Below are 12,954 nucleotides of genomic sequence, written 5' to 3' on the forward strand. Positions count from 1 at the left end.
TATTTTAAAAGCATTACTTTAAGGATTAATTTTATAAATGTATTATTGCCTGTTATAGGTACGACTCAGCGTCTTTAGAGCAACTGGGGCGGCACTATTGCGTGACGTCACCGCGCGGAGAATACGCGGGCGACGCGTACGCATACCAACACTATCCCGCTGCGTATGATCCTCCGCACCAACCGCCTCCTTTTAAGGTAACATTTTTTTTTTGTTTTTAACTTTATGACGTGTCATTAAATAATTTTAAGTTATCCTGCTTATAAAGATGAATATTGATATTCTTTTTTCAGGATTCGCAAAATGGTCTTAGTTTGGGAAGCACAGGCGGTCAATCGATGTATGGTGATGAAGAGGAACTACAAAAACAAATGGCGGGAATGGCATTAGGTAATTTATGTTTCATAAATAATATAATTATTAGTTCAATAGTTTGAAATATTGACATTTTAATGGCGTATTGATATTACATAAATATTTTATATATAAAATAATATCGTATATTTTGCTTAAGGAATAGATATAGTTAATGATGGCAACGTTTGTAGTAAAATTACCGTATTAATATGTTATTTCAGTTCATGGTGGTGTCGGCGTGGGTGTCGGTGGTCGTGAGGATGGCGGTGGGCTGCAATGGCGAGATCCAAACCTACCGGAAGTGATCGGTTTCCTCAACTCTCCCTCTGACGTGGTGAAGGCAAACGCTGCGGCGTACTTGCAGCACCTCACTTACATGGACGACCCGAACAAACAGAAGACCAGGAGCTTAGGTTATTTTATATTTCGACACCAACAATTTATACTACGCTAACTCAAGAGTGTGCGCACATTCTACTAATAATTGTTAGCGTAATATAAATCGATTGATTTCAAAAATTGCCTTTAGTTAGCATTGTATAAATTTGTAACTTCGTTAATTTTGTATATTTCTTCACGATTTTATTAATACATATAAAATAACATATTTTAAGCAACTTGGCATAACAAAACGATTTTCACTAAAATTCGAGTTAGCGTAGTATAAATTGTAGGCGTCGATTTGTAATCAAAATATTCCAGGTATTTAACTAGCGATGTAAGAATCGCACAGTCTGCCTGTCTACCTTGGATTATTGTCAAACACAAGATTACCAAATAATTGGAGGATAAATAAGACTAAAATTATATAAAATGTTAATGATATTTTAAAGTTGTATACAGAATAATATGTAAGTTAGTATTTGAAATATGTTACATGCGATTATTCTGAAGAAAAAGTTCAGGACGACCGATTTGAGCCACGGGAATTCGCACGTGAGACAAGTCAACTGGGCGGAATATATTATAATACACAAAATTGTGCGCAAACACAAGTGGAATTACTATTTCTTCCTGTCATGATCTGATGGTGATACATGTTTCTGGGCCACCTAATGGTTAGTGGTCACCACTGACCACAGACATTGTTTCCGTTAGAAATTTTATTCATTCCTTACATCGCCAATGCACCACTAAGCTTGGGATCTGAGATGTTAATCTCCCTTGTACTACGTAATGCCGCTTACCGGTATCACATACTATGAGTGGGTGCTATCTACCCACACGAAGCACAAAACCCTATCACCGAGTAAATGCGTATACTACAAAATACGTAGTGGCCAAGGAAACGCCCGTGAAGGTAGTCGCGTGTCGGCTTCCAGGAGGCATCCCGCCGCTGGTGCGGCTGGTGTCGCACGAGAACCCCGAGGTGTGCCGCAACGCGTGCGGCGCGCTGCGCAACCTGTCCTACGGCCGCCAGAACGACGAGAACAAGCGCGCCATCCGCGACGCGGGCGGCATCCCCGCGCTCATGGCGCTGCTGTGCCGCGCCACCGACATGGAGGTCAGTGCTCCGCGACATGGAGTTTTAGGGGTTGGTCGTCAGGTGTTAGGCAAAAAAAGTAACCTGTTCTTTCTTGTAGTTCGAGTTTTCTTCGTAGCAAATTTCATCATATTCGGTTCACTGGTATAGCCATGCAAGAGCAACGGACAGACAGACAGACAGACAGGGTTACTTTCGCATTTATAATATATTTTAAATTATGGAAAGACAAGGAAATATGTTTTTTATTTTATCATTTATTTAAGTACCATTAATGTTCTCAAAAATATGTAACTAAGAAAGTCTAATGTGCCGATTGCATGAAATCAATTCGACAGCCTTAGCTTTATTCTTTTGTGCCTGTATTATGTTTATGCATTGTATTTGATCGATAATAATGGAATTTTATATATATTTAAAAAAAAAAATTGTTTGGTCATATAATTCAAACGGTTGAATATTACCTTTAAACTGTGATTTAAGTTTCTTTTATTTATTACAGGTGAAAGAACTAGTTACGGGCGTCATTTGGAATATGTCTTCCTGTGAAGACCTCAAGCAGTCGATAATAGATGACGCGGCACAAGTTATTGTAAACAAGGTTATCATACCACACTCCGGCTGGCATCCCACAAACCCTGGCGATACTTACTGGTCTACCGGTGAGATCGTTATATATGTTTGGAAAGAAAATTATGTTGTTATTATGTAACTCTCGATGTGTTTACTGTATATTATGTACGTATGAAATTAGTCAAAAATATTTTTCTTGAATTTAACAAATTTTCTAATACACATTTAGCAGACAGCTTCCTTATTTATCAAAAATCTCTGTATATAAATTAAATATGTAATAATTATTATTTATTAAAAAAGTAGCCTATGTCCTTCCTTGGAGTTCAGGCTTGCTCTATACCAAATTTCATCAAATTCGGTTCAGTGATTTGGTAGCGAAAGAGCGACAGACGGACATTAGTAGTATTAGAGATTGTGGATTTCTTCACTGGTTACATTCCTTTGACGTTTTATCGATGCGATCGATAAATAAGAGTAGAAGTACTAGCGCATAAAGCAAGCGTGGTCGGCGGCAGTGTTCCGCAACGCGTCGGGCGTGCTGCGCAACGCGTCGTCGGCGGGCGAGTACGCGCGGCGCCGCCTGCGCTCGCTGGCGGGGCTGGCGGAGGCGCTGCTGCACGCCGTGCGCGCCGCGCTCAGCGCCAACGCCATCGGCACCAAGATCGTGGAGAACTGCGTCTGCGTGCTGAGGAACCTCTCCTACAGGTCGCGTCTCACGTTTTGTTTTATATTCATTTATTCTAATGCCTGATCTTGAGTGGTCAGTGGCGCTCAAAGGAATACTGACCATTCTTTACATTTTCAATGCGCCGCTAACTTTGGGAACTACCCTTGTGCAATTAATACACAAAATGTAATGTGATGATGAATGTAAGCGGAATATTTGTGACATCGTAATGATACCGCGCTTAATATGATAATGGCAACGAGAAGTTATGTGAAATCATATTATGATCTATAATTTTTAATAAAAAATCAAACTTGCAGTCATTTATGACCACAATAATTATTACTTTTTTGTTGTTTATTTTGTTGCCTTAGCAAACATTAGTGTAATGTGACTGAATACTTTAAGCTTTCATACTAAACCGTTCGTGCCGTGTGATCTTCGAAATAAATATATAAACTTACATTTCAAAACATCGTTACAAAATCTCAATTATTAAATTTCTCCAAAAACCTTCCAGGTGTCAGGAAATAGAAGATCCTTTATATGATACACGAGCTCCGCCCACACAATCTTCTGGACAGGCAAGGATACAAGCTAGCGCATCGAAAGGTAATTTTAGATTTGTTTCATGTGACAAATTAATTTACTTTATCCTAAATGTGTTCATTAAAATTTTAATGAAGCCCTTACATAAGACATATAATTTTATTTCAATAATTCATATTTAATTGATTGCAATATTTTATATTAGTTTGTTTCCGTAAGTTTAAATTTAAAATCTAATGTAATAAATGAAGAAATATTTTATTGTAATGCTGAACTGAAAAAACTACTAACATAAACTAAAACACATAATACTTAGGAGGAGATATTGGATATAGGAGAAAAAGTTTTTAGTACTATATGAATAGTTTTGCGTTCGCAGTTTCACATGTCAACAACTTTAATTTAATTTCAAACAGGCGAGAATTTAGGATGTTTCGGTGGCAGTAAAAAGAAGAAAGAAGGTTCATCATCGTCAAATTCGACCAGTCCGCTAGGGAAGAGCGATCCGGAACCACAGCAACTGGACAACAACACTAACACGCAGTTAGGGTACAGCGTGCCCAAGGGTACTGAGATGCTCTGGTCGCCTGAGGTCAGTGATAATTGACGACGTTTTTTTGTTATATATTATATCAACGTTCCAATCCCCACGGGATCGCAATTTTTTTGAAGGATTGCAATCTGTTTAAATAGTAACCGAATGCTAAACATATCTAACTAAAAAGGTGTGACTAAACTTCAATCATGTATCAAATCAAACATTATATTTAAATTTGTCGATTTTTTTAAAAAATATATATAACTTTAATGTAATCAAATTGTATTATCAAATGCATAAGTTGCAGAGTATATATATATATAACCTTTATACGGGTTTACAATAGTGCCTTTCTTATTTTTAAAATTTGTATATTACGTATTGTCTTAAGGTTTAACTGTACATAATTTAATCGGTTTCTTGACCACTGGTTCCCACTTTATGTTCCTGTTGTTTGTACTACTCGGTTGTAGGGCTTTGTCATTGACGGGCTCGCCGTCTGAGTGCCAACCAACCATTGATCATGTCTTTTATCGCCTAACAGGAATGTGTTCCGGTTTGTTGGGAGAGCCACTTTAAATACAGGCATAAGGAACATGACATTTTAGTTGCTAAGATTGAAGGCACATTGGCTATCTAAGGAATGTTTAATATTTCTAACGGTGAAAATGTCTATGGCCAGTGGTGAACACTTACCGTCAGGTGGCCCATTTGCTCGCATATGCTAATATTATATAATAAAATTCTAACTTCGTTTCCACAGGTAGTACCATTGTACATGGCGTTACTCCAAACCTGTTCTAATCCTGAGACGTTGGAAGCGGCGGCGGGAGCTCTACAGAACTTGGCTGCTTGTTACTGGCAGCCCTCTATTGATATACGTGCTGCTGTTAGGAAAGAGAAAGGTATTATGTAATTCTATTAATCATATTAATAAAGATTTTTAAATATTTATATTGTTTGTAGTTAAAAATAAATGAAATAGTAGGTTCAAATTAGTTAATTTTTCATTCTAATTTAGGAAGGCAAAGATATATTATATATGTTTTGTCAAATGTCTCGTATTATAGCTGATTTATGATAATTCTAACTGTACACAGTGTTTTTTTTGCATAAAAAATATTGCACTGAAAATCTAAAGAATATCATAAATGTATATTTCCTTTCCTTAAAGTATCTTGTTATGATACAAACAGAATTATAAAATCTGGTTATATTGTTTTTTATTTAAATAGCAACTTTCTCCTTAAAGAGAGAAGTCGTTTACCCAGCAGTTGAGTATATACAGGCTGTTATTTTAAATAGTAGCGTTTTATGTATCTCAATAAATGAATTATCATTTTATTTTATATAATATCAAGGATACAAACAATAATATTTCTTATATTATAACAATGCACGAACTATACTGCTATTTTTAATAAGTGTTTGTAACAGAAGTTAAACATAAGTTGACGACTTCAAGGTATTTTTTAGTAATTCTAACATTAAAATAAACGAATTCTTGATTTTTTCCCCAGGTTTACCAATCCTAGTGGAATTATTACGAATGGAAGTGGATAGGGTCGTGTGTGCTGTGGCTACAGCGCTACGTAACTTGGCCATCGATCAGAGGAACAAGGAACTGATAGGGAAATACGCCATGCGGGATCTGGTACAGAAGCTGCCAAGTGGCAATCAGCAGCACGATCAGGTTAGTACTGATTGTATAAATATAAAAGCTATAAAATGTATATAAATAGTATATGTTTATAAAATCAATTTGTGTAGTGAAGCTCATCTGCGTATATATTCGATTTACATTTTAAACTTTTTATAACTTTGTAAGAAGGGAAGAAAAGGGATTTGACGAACTTTAAGAGCCTTGCTTTTGTTATTTCTACTATTTGGGATGTTGAGGCACTAAGTGCTGTTCTTGGCAAAAATAAAATCCGTTTTTTTATTTCTACGTCTCACGGGGTGGGGTATTCCACTCCGCGGGGACGTTTATAGGTATAATGTTTTAATATTTAATGGGTCTCCTCAGGGCACGTCGGACGACACGATAGCGGCGGTGCTGGCGACACTCAACGAGGTGATCAAGAAGAGCGCGGAGTTCTCTCGCTCGCTGCTGGAGGCGGGCGGCGTCGAGCGGCTGCTGAACCTCACCAAGCAGCGGCACCGACACACGCCCAGAGTGCTCAAGTTTGCAGGTTAGACTGATACATGTCGTCCCCGTTCGGGGTGGGATCGATGAAGACGTGTTTCCTAGTATCTAACTTATGGTGGCTGTTTTCGGTCGGTATGGCTCCGAATTTCAAATAACGGTTTTCTGAAGTTAGTTTATACGTTTATAAGCGAAACATAGGAGTTGATTCTGTTTTTCCCAATTATTAAACATAATTTAAAAGTGCTAAAAATATTGTTATCTCAATGCCATTAGCTATGACTTGAGTTATGGATAGCATTTAGTAAGTATTATATTCCTGCTAAATTGTTTATTAACATTAGATTGTTATTGTGAACAATAAAAACGGCGCAGTTATCATGAGAAATAGGCTTTTTGAATAAAGGTGATTATATGCAATAACATGTTAAAGACTAACCTATCGGTCGATCCCCACGAATACTGTTTTTGATCATACGGTTTATACCGTCTAGTTTCTACATTATACATTTGTGTGTACAGGTCAAGTGCTGATGACGATGTGGTCGCACGCGGAGCTGCGCGAGGTGTACCGCAAGCACGGCTGGCGCGAGGCGGACTTCCTCACGCCCGCCCGCGCCGCGCAGCCGCGCGCACCCTCCGCCGCCAGCGGTCAGTGCGCTCGCCGGCGCGCACGCGTGGACCCGCACGAATGCGTGCGCGTTTGCCGTGCATGTGCCTGAATTAATTACATAACATAACTAATTAATCACAATAAAAAGACACCGCAATAAATAACCAAAAAGTCTTTATCCGTGCAAACGAAAAATTCATTGCAAGGCTTGCTATGTGCAAGTATTTTATCGGTATATGAGCACGATGGTACATGAGAAATGCATATTGTATAATAAAATATTTTCCCTATTTGTGATTACGTTGTACAAAATGTATGAATATCTTCACAATTTTGGCTGACGATGACTTAACATATATATAGTATAGAAAGAAAAGGTGAAAATTTATCATCTTGTATATATTGTATAAAAAGTTCGTTGTTATGTTGTGGTTATGTCTATTTGTAAAAAACACACGGCTTGCCTCTTATGCTTATCAACTACTACTAACAATCGTAAAAAAAATCACAGCTTAACATCATATCAACATAAATTCATTCAAATCAACATACCATCAGAGAAATGACATAATATAAATAAAAATACAAGAACTAAGTTTCGTATCTAGGATGCGTAACTTCAGTTATAGTAGTATATTAGAATGCGAGTCGTAAGCGTAAGAGCGTGTCGATGTGTCGATGTGTCGATGTGTCGGTGTGTGACGGGCTGTGGTGTGGCGGCGCAGGTCAGGGCACGCCCATGTCGGGTGCTCCACACTCGCCGGGCGCCGCCAACAGCACGCTGAGCCGCCCCATGGCGTCCACGGGCGGCACCAGGTACGAGGACCGCACCATACGGCGGCATCGGGAGGTGAGCGATATACAAGAAACATGTTTTCATTTTATTCAACAGATAAAAAATTATATTGTGTACACGTGGTTGAAGTGTCACTTTTTTCAGAAAAGTTAATTCGAAAAATTTAACTGGCTACGTATAGAATGCTTAATTAGTCTCTTAAAACAAAAATTGCAAAGTAAAATAAATTCCGTTAATCATGCTAAAATACGAATTTATCTTAGTACATGTCAATTTCTAACAATAAAAAATAAGGCTCCTACACCTCTCCTCCGGCTCCTATACTCAAATATTAGTAATAAGTACACATAGAGACTAAAATCAGTTATTTTTCAAAAGCTGAGAGTTTCGACAGTTGTTTATATTTTTTGACAGAATTTACAGATATGTATATATATATTTTAATGTTATATTAATGTACAGTTTTGAAAATTCATGTAATAATAAGATCATTATGTCCATTATGTTAAATCATAAATTATCAATATGCTTTAATCGTGGCTTGCATTATTGTAAACTATAACATATACCTTAAGTCACAAATACACAATTTGCACCAATTTAATGAATAATTTTCTGATTTTTACATTATAAATACATTTTCAACATTAGTTGCAATCGATACTATGTCGATTTATTAATAATCATTAATGATAACATATAAAAATTAATATGATATATGTAACAATTATATATAATTAAAATCCTGTATAACATCCTGTTAATGTGACTCTGCCTGGGCTATGGTCTGTTATTGTTTTGACAAAAAGGAAAAAATATATATCATATAAGTAACTACTTATTTTGATTAAGATATATTTTATTTACTTAATTAAGTAACCTTAATATACACTTAAATAACCTACTATAATTATATTCTGTTTTCAGAACGATGACATACCAGCCATGGATGTTAACTACGCAGATGGGTTAGGTATGGGCAACCCCAACGGGCGACCCATGAACCTCCAAGGCGTCCAAGCTCAAATGCCGCCGCCGAGCAGCCGCTAAACTTCACACTACTATTCCTGCAACTCAGGTCTCCGAACATCGTAAGGACCATTTGCAGGGTCTCCAATAACAACATATAACTTCAGGCTTTATATTAAACTCCAAATTCTTTGGTGTGTTGGTCTCTAAAACTGCAAGTTTTTTGTACTTAGATTAGAGCATATTATGACATTTATGTATGTCGGCGTTCTTGTTGTTGTCGTTTAAAAAAACCATAAAGTATTGTCTATTAATTACTTTTTGTTTTGACTCTTATAAGTATATTTTTTTTCGGCTAACGCCAATGATATATAGATTTTGATGATTATTCTAAATATTATCAAACGTTGACAATTACAGGTTCAAAGTTTTTTTTTTTTTAAATTATTTTGTATGTGATTTTTTTATCATAATCATATTTTTGTAAAGTAAAAATGTTGAATTTTATACATTTTTTAAACTTTTTAATTACATTAATATAATATGCATGGATTTAACATATTTATTATGAATGATCTAACACAAGGAGACCATTAGTTTGAACACATCGTATTTTTTTAAAAATCATAATCACTTTAACTTATATCATAAACTTCCATTGTATTTGTTTTTATTTGACGTGGCCTAACACTCACTTAAACTATAATATCGATTATTTTAATTAGTTTTTTGTTAAAATCGATAAAGTCAATTCCCCTGTATATAGTCGTGCCATTATATTATAAAACGTATATCAAAAGGGGATTCCCGTAGGTGTCGTGTATTGAAATTCTCTTAATAAATCGAGGCTCACTATCATTGTGCAATTATTGTACTTGAGGTTCAATTTGCAAGGTACATTCGGCAATATTTACTTTTACATACTAAACATTTTGTTGATACATATTTAACAATAAAGGAAACGTTTTAGTATATAATATTTAATCATTATTATTTACCTGATTTTGGAAATGTAATCATTCATGTTTTTGCCGACTGTACTTTTAATGATAAAAGTATGAAAATAACGTAAAATTAAAAATCAACGTATACTTTATACCTTTACGTGCTAACTCTTAACTTTTCTAATATTCAGGATTTGAATATTGTCAATATGTATTAAATTATACAAGTAGATGACTTATCCCAATAGTACCTAAGGGTCGTTATTACAGACGGGCTGTTACAAGAGAACACGAAGTTTTTGTAATATATTGTATTCATTCCAGGACCTTCAAATATTGTAATATAGGTGTCTATTGTCCTCTTATATACTTAAGGAATATCCGTCTTATACATATATAGCGTTAAGAGCATTATTGGGATGTCTTTGTAAGCTTTAATATTCGGTTTGTAGACACGCACTTGACACGCATCGAGTTTTTTTTAATGTTGTGTACAGTTGATCAATATAATCTGCTGATATTATTACTTATCGAGAAATCTACTTTTTATTTGATCGACTGTACATTGAAATAAAACTATTTTGACAGATTGTAGGTATTTTATCGGCATGCTTATGAATTGATTTCCTATAAAAATAAATATTTGAACAATTTTGTAACTGATTAAAACTAATGGTATCAAATCAAATAAGAGGTAAATGTCTGTCAAAATAGTTTTATTTCATTCAAACGACTAGCCCAATTTCATGAATTATTTATGAATTTACATGTATATGGAATAACACATGGCTGTTGTAAGAAGGGAAATTAAACTTTATTTAAATCATTTAACAATTTAAGTGTTTAATCGAATAGTTATCCAATTAAATATAAATTAAATAATCTTTTTCATAAAATTTAATCGATTTTGTTAGCATGTTGTCCTTTTGTGAATCGATTTTATATGGGCTAAAATTATATGGCTGCATTCATTGACTTTCATAAAAAACGAAAGTACATTTAAATATAGAACGCTCTTAATATAAGACTTTGTATTCGAATGTTTGTCAAAATCTTTTCACGAAAGGAAAGTTAGTATTCATATAAAGGACAAAATTTCGCCCCCACAGCGATGTTGATCTCTCGATATAATCATTCGATTATGAAGTCGGCAGCTTTAGTTTAAGTAAACGATTCATTAGATGATTTCCCTCCGTTTTATTTGAAATTAGTTATAGTGTAGCTATTTATTTGTAATCGAACATATTATACTGTATTTAAAAATATTACGGTTAAGGTTATGTGATGTTTCACTTTCGAAGTATTTTATGCACAATAATGCATTTCAAAACGTCCGCGAGCGATGGCGGTGTTGACTGAGTAACCTGGTACAAACTACCCTCATTCAGTGCATTATATGATTTAAGTAACGGCGTACGCATCGAGCATACACTACGCGGTCTTAGATACTAAAGAAACGAGAGGGATAGCAATAAATTACTTCCGTCTCTTTCTCGCACGAATACATACGTCGACGGACTGCGCAGTACATGTTAAATGTCTATTATTAAGTGTATGTAAGTTTTGTATAATATTTTATTATAAACATTTAAGCGATTGTACAACAGTTTTTTCCAATACAATATTGCTTGTCAGGGCGACGTCGCTTCTATGAAGCGAAACTTTTTTTATATTATTTTCACAGATAACAATATTTCGGTTTAGGCTTAAGGGATTTTTATTTAATCGTTTTTATATATATATATATTTTAATTTATGATTTCCATTTGTGAGAATATTAGACAATTGTAGGCATTATTAGGTATATGTCAAATTTTATATGTACTGATATATTATTGTATAGATCATTTTTTGCTGCGATATTAATCAGTTGTCATATTTCACGGTCAGCATTAAATTTGATTAATATTTAAGACACCAATAATTATCTATTTTGATTCAATTTACGTCAGCAGACATCTTTCTTCGAATGTGAAAAAACTGTATTCAACTTAAAAAGTCATAAAACATTTAAACGATACTATAAATATTAATCAAGTTTTTTACTGGCCCGATATTAATAAGATTACTTGAAGTTTTCAACTAGTATATAAGTCGTAACTCTTCACGGTCTTAGTGTTACGCGACAATTCAAATGTTTTATAATTGTCTGTGGTTAACCACAGACTATATAAAGTTGTTGGAACGGTAATACTCGATTATTTATATTTTATTTAAAAAATATATTATTGAAATTTATTTAACGACCCATCCTTAATTTGTCGTTGCGACATTATTTAATGGTAATCAAATAGTTTGTCATATGTTGTAAGTAGATTTTAATAGAAAATATGCTCTTTTACATAAAGAAAGAAATTACCTATATTATACACAGAATATTAAAGAATGATTTTTTAATTTTGTTTTGTTTTTATTTTCGTTTTCCTTATTTTTCTTATATATATTTTTATTTTATTATTTTGAATTATTAAAATTAGGGCCTATGATCGTGGGTTTGTGTATTTATAATATTCGTGACTGCTTTATCTGAAATAAGGATTTGTTTGAATGAGACTCGATTACGAATTAAGATTTTTGAATGTTTTTCTAAGAAATATTAAAAGCTGCGTAAATGCTTTCATTCCGTTGTTTTATGTTTCATCGCATTAGATATTGTTAGTGACTTTTTATAGTATATAAATTATAGTTACATTGTCTGTACGTAGCGCAGCGATGCGAGTTCGTGTGGTTTCTGAACGAATTAACGTAAACGTACGGTGAGTTGACATTTGAGATAATTTAAATTCATTGTAATAGTCGAATGTTTAATTAAAAATAATAATAAATTAAAAATCCTATCTGTATGAATGCTCACGTTTTATATATTTATTAGTAGTGTCCTATACGTATTGAAATTAATCCGTTATTGAATTTATAGGTGTAATAGAGGCATAAATGGAGTTGTATTTACTATAAGCATTAGCGAGTGCACGTTTTTATTGATGATTATACGTTTTGTACTTAACCGACACTATTGTTACGGGTCGGATCGTCTAAATGATATTTCCACGACAGTATTATCCAGTAATATCATGTACCAACGTTGCTAATACACTTAAATACATTTAAATAAACGTGAGTTTTATTTATCACCTTTTTAAGCGAATGTTATTTTGGTAACTTTGTTTCTTTTTTTTTTTTTGCGGCATTTTTGCAAAAAGTTTAAACAGACGCCACGTGACTTAAATTAAAATCGAATGTTTATTTTTATTCCCTTATTAGAAGTCCTGTCAACTATGAGTAGAAATGTGAGTAGCGTTGATCTCTTCCGTAGATT

At 34.2% G+C, this 12,954-nt stretch overlaps 1 protein-coding gene across 2 annotated transcripts in view; it reads left to right on the top strand.

Moving 5' to 3' along the window:
* LOC113393472 (catenin delta-2) overlaps nt 1-12,036 on the top strand; it is a 72,451-nt gene extending 60,415 nt beyond the window's left edge. The window contains exons 7-20 of one of the 2 annotated variants that reach the window (XM_026630363.2): nt 59-197; nt 294-390; nt 579-770; nt 1,680-1,861; nt 2,343-2,502; nt 2,932-3,121; nt 3,604-3,695; nt 4,049-4,224; nt 4,934-5,075; nt 5,691-5,863; nt 6,197-6,362; nt 6,839-6,967; nt 7,655-7,779; nt 8,653-12,036. In XM_026630363.2, the coding sequence (XP_026486148.1) occupies nt 59-197; nt 294-390; nt 579-770; nt 1,680-1,861; nt 2,343-2,502; nt 2,932-3,121; nt 3,604-3,695; nt 4,049-4,224; nt 4,934-5,075; nt 5,691-5,863; nt 6,197-6,362; nt 6,839-6,967; nt 7,655-7,779; nt 8,653-8,775 (2,086 nt within the window). In that variant the 3' untranslated portion in view covers nt 8,776-12,036. The remainder of the gene's footprint in view (nt 1-58; nt 198-293; nt 391-578; nt 771-1,679; nt 1,862-2,342; nt 2,503-2,931; nt 3,122-3,603; nt 3,696-4,048; nt 4,225-4,933; nt 5,076-5,690; nt 5,864-6,196; nt 6,363-6,838; nt 6,968-7,654; nt 7,780-8,652) is intronic. The other variant, XM_064219067.1, reaches the window with a different exon arrangement.
* Nucleotides 12,037-12,954: the final 918 nt, after the last annotated feature.

This window comes from Vanessa tameamea, chromosome 26 (genome assembly GCF_037043105.1).
Source record: "Vanessa tameamea isolate UH-Manoa-2023 chromosome 26, ilVanTame1 primary haplotype, whole genome shotgun sequence".
NCBI lineage: Eukaryota > Metazoa > Arthropoda > Insecta > Lepidoptera > Nymphalidae > Vanessa > Vanessa tameamea.